The 1,908-nt window shown below is 47.5% G+C and overlaps 1 protein-coding gene across 1 annotated transcript; it reads left to right on the top strand.

The window, feature by feature from the left end:
- Positions 1–413: 413 nt before the first annotated feature.
- On the top strand, positions 414–736 carry PPTG_00785 (hypothetical protein; the record flags this gene model as incomplete). Its single annotated transcript, XM_008892297.1, has 2 exons — positions 414–532; positions 589–736. The coding sequence occupies 2 exons, from the start codon at positions 414–416 to the stop codon at positions 734–736; spliced, it is 267 nt and encodes an 88-aa protein (XP_008890545.1).
- Between the last annotated feature and the right edge of the window lie 1,172 nt (positions 737–1,908).

Raw genomic sequence — 1,908 nt, 5'->3', positions numbered from 1 at the left:
GCTGATGATAGCAGAGCTCCAGAACTGGTGTAATTCTGATCTCAAGCCTGGTGGACGCGAACCTGTAGTAAGCATTGCTGGAGTTGTTGTTACTTTATTATTTGTCTTCCTGAGGGTCTAACCTGACGATTGTTCTTTAGGAATGGAGATCCTCACGGCTCATGCCGTAGCAAAGTTGTTCCTTCGCCAGCATTTATTTTCCAATTTTCAAAATAGCAGATGGATACGGTGTCCTTCGTGCCAAAGAATGGAGAGCATTTTGTGAGCAATCTGCCGGGTCAGTGGTGTTCCGAGTTCTCCATCTACTTAAGCCCACCAAATCCGCGCACCAAAACGGCTTTCAGGTGCTTTGTAGCGACAGGATGTATGCAGCTCAGCTCAATAGAGCATCACTTAAGGAAAGCTGCGCAGAGATGGACATTGTGTATACGTACCCAACGTGGTCGAGGCTACGACGTCACTACAAAGAGGAGCTTGCATTCAAGAACAAATGCCTCGTGTTGCCAGTCTTCTTCGAGAACAGGGAGTACCGGTGGGTCCCGCATCACAGGACTACAGGACGACTGCACAAGCAAGGCTTCCGAACAGGGTACCGCTAGTTGTATCAGACCATACAACATTTCTCCAGCTTCAGCAGATCGAAACGCTGCAAATAGCGATGCACGACGCGATGGAAGATGGCCCGCTGCTTGCAGACGCAGAGTACCGTACTCAGTACGGGCTTGGGCGTATCTAGATTCAGGGTATACTATCCGCGATGGAGGTGAACGTCGGTAATATCGACGCTATTCTTGATTTCTCAAGCTACACGTTGCGCCCTCCATTTAGAGAGTCGACAGCGAGGTCGACGCCGGCCAGTGTGGGCAACATGACAGACAGTGATCACACAAACGGCTAAAAAAACACATTGGTGCTAGATGTGTATAGATATCGAATAGTCTACGTCAAGAGAGCCAGCAAAAATGGGTGCATAGACCACCAATTTCCTGTCCCAGCATAAGTGAACTGGTGTGGCTCTAACGCTAAAGGTTACGCCTATATACATAGCCTAAACTCTCAAATCCTATTCACCGCCCCTGAGGGCTTCACCGGCGATATTGCCCTTGTCGTTGTCATCGACACCGTCTAGCGTACTGGTATGTGTTCAAAAATGTATGCTATCTCGTTAGAATAGGTGTGTGTTAAGTTGGCCTTCTATTTGGGTGTTGTTTTTATGTACCTATAGAAGCCTGGTAGTTACGTAACTGAGTTTTGATCGATGCCAGAAGAATCTCCTGCGGTTGGTTCGCCGCGCTGTCCAGTACTTTGTCTTCTGCTGCCTCATAAAGCAGCAATCTCCATGGGTAAGTGGTTCTGTAGCTCTCCTCTGCTTTGTTGGGGTGGTAAAGTTGGTTTGTCCTTAGGTTCGCTAGGCTTTTACACCGTTTAAGCACTCCTAGTTTTGGCTTGTTCCATTGTACCAAGAAGAAAGACCTGAGAAGGTTTCGGCATGGTGAACTCGTCCTCTGTGATCGCTCCGTTTTCTTTTGTGGATGTATAGCCACCTCCATGCTTTCAATGGAGATCATCGTTTGCTGCGGGTTGGACTTTGCTGCCACTATTTCCAACGCTCCCATTAGCACACGTATCTCGTTAGAATAGGTACATACATGTGCAACGACATAGGGTGCACGGCCTGACGGCCGTTCTGTGCTCTAATTGGCTAATTTGCAGTCTATGTGGCAACACATATTATGCTTTGACATAGGTTATTCGGTAGCCAATTGACAATGCATTTGACTTGCAACCAAAGTGACTTTACTAGTTTTCTCCTACCTCCTCTGTCTGCCTAGTGCAGCAGTACATACCAATTCTAAGAGCTGCGATCGGGTCTTCACAAAACGTTGTATTCCAGTGGCATTGAATCCT

This window comes from Phytophthora parasitica (assembly GCF_000247585.1).
Source record: "Phytophthora parasitica INRA-310 unplaced genomic scaffold supercont2.1, whole genome shotgun sequence".
Lineage (NCBI taxonomy): Eukaryota > Oomycota > Peronosporomycetes > Peronosporales > Peronosporaceae > Phytophthora > Phytophthora nicotianae.
The sequence above is the reverse complement of the archived record's forward strand: the minus strand, read 5'-3'. Positions and strand labels throughout refer to the sequence as shown.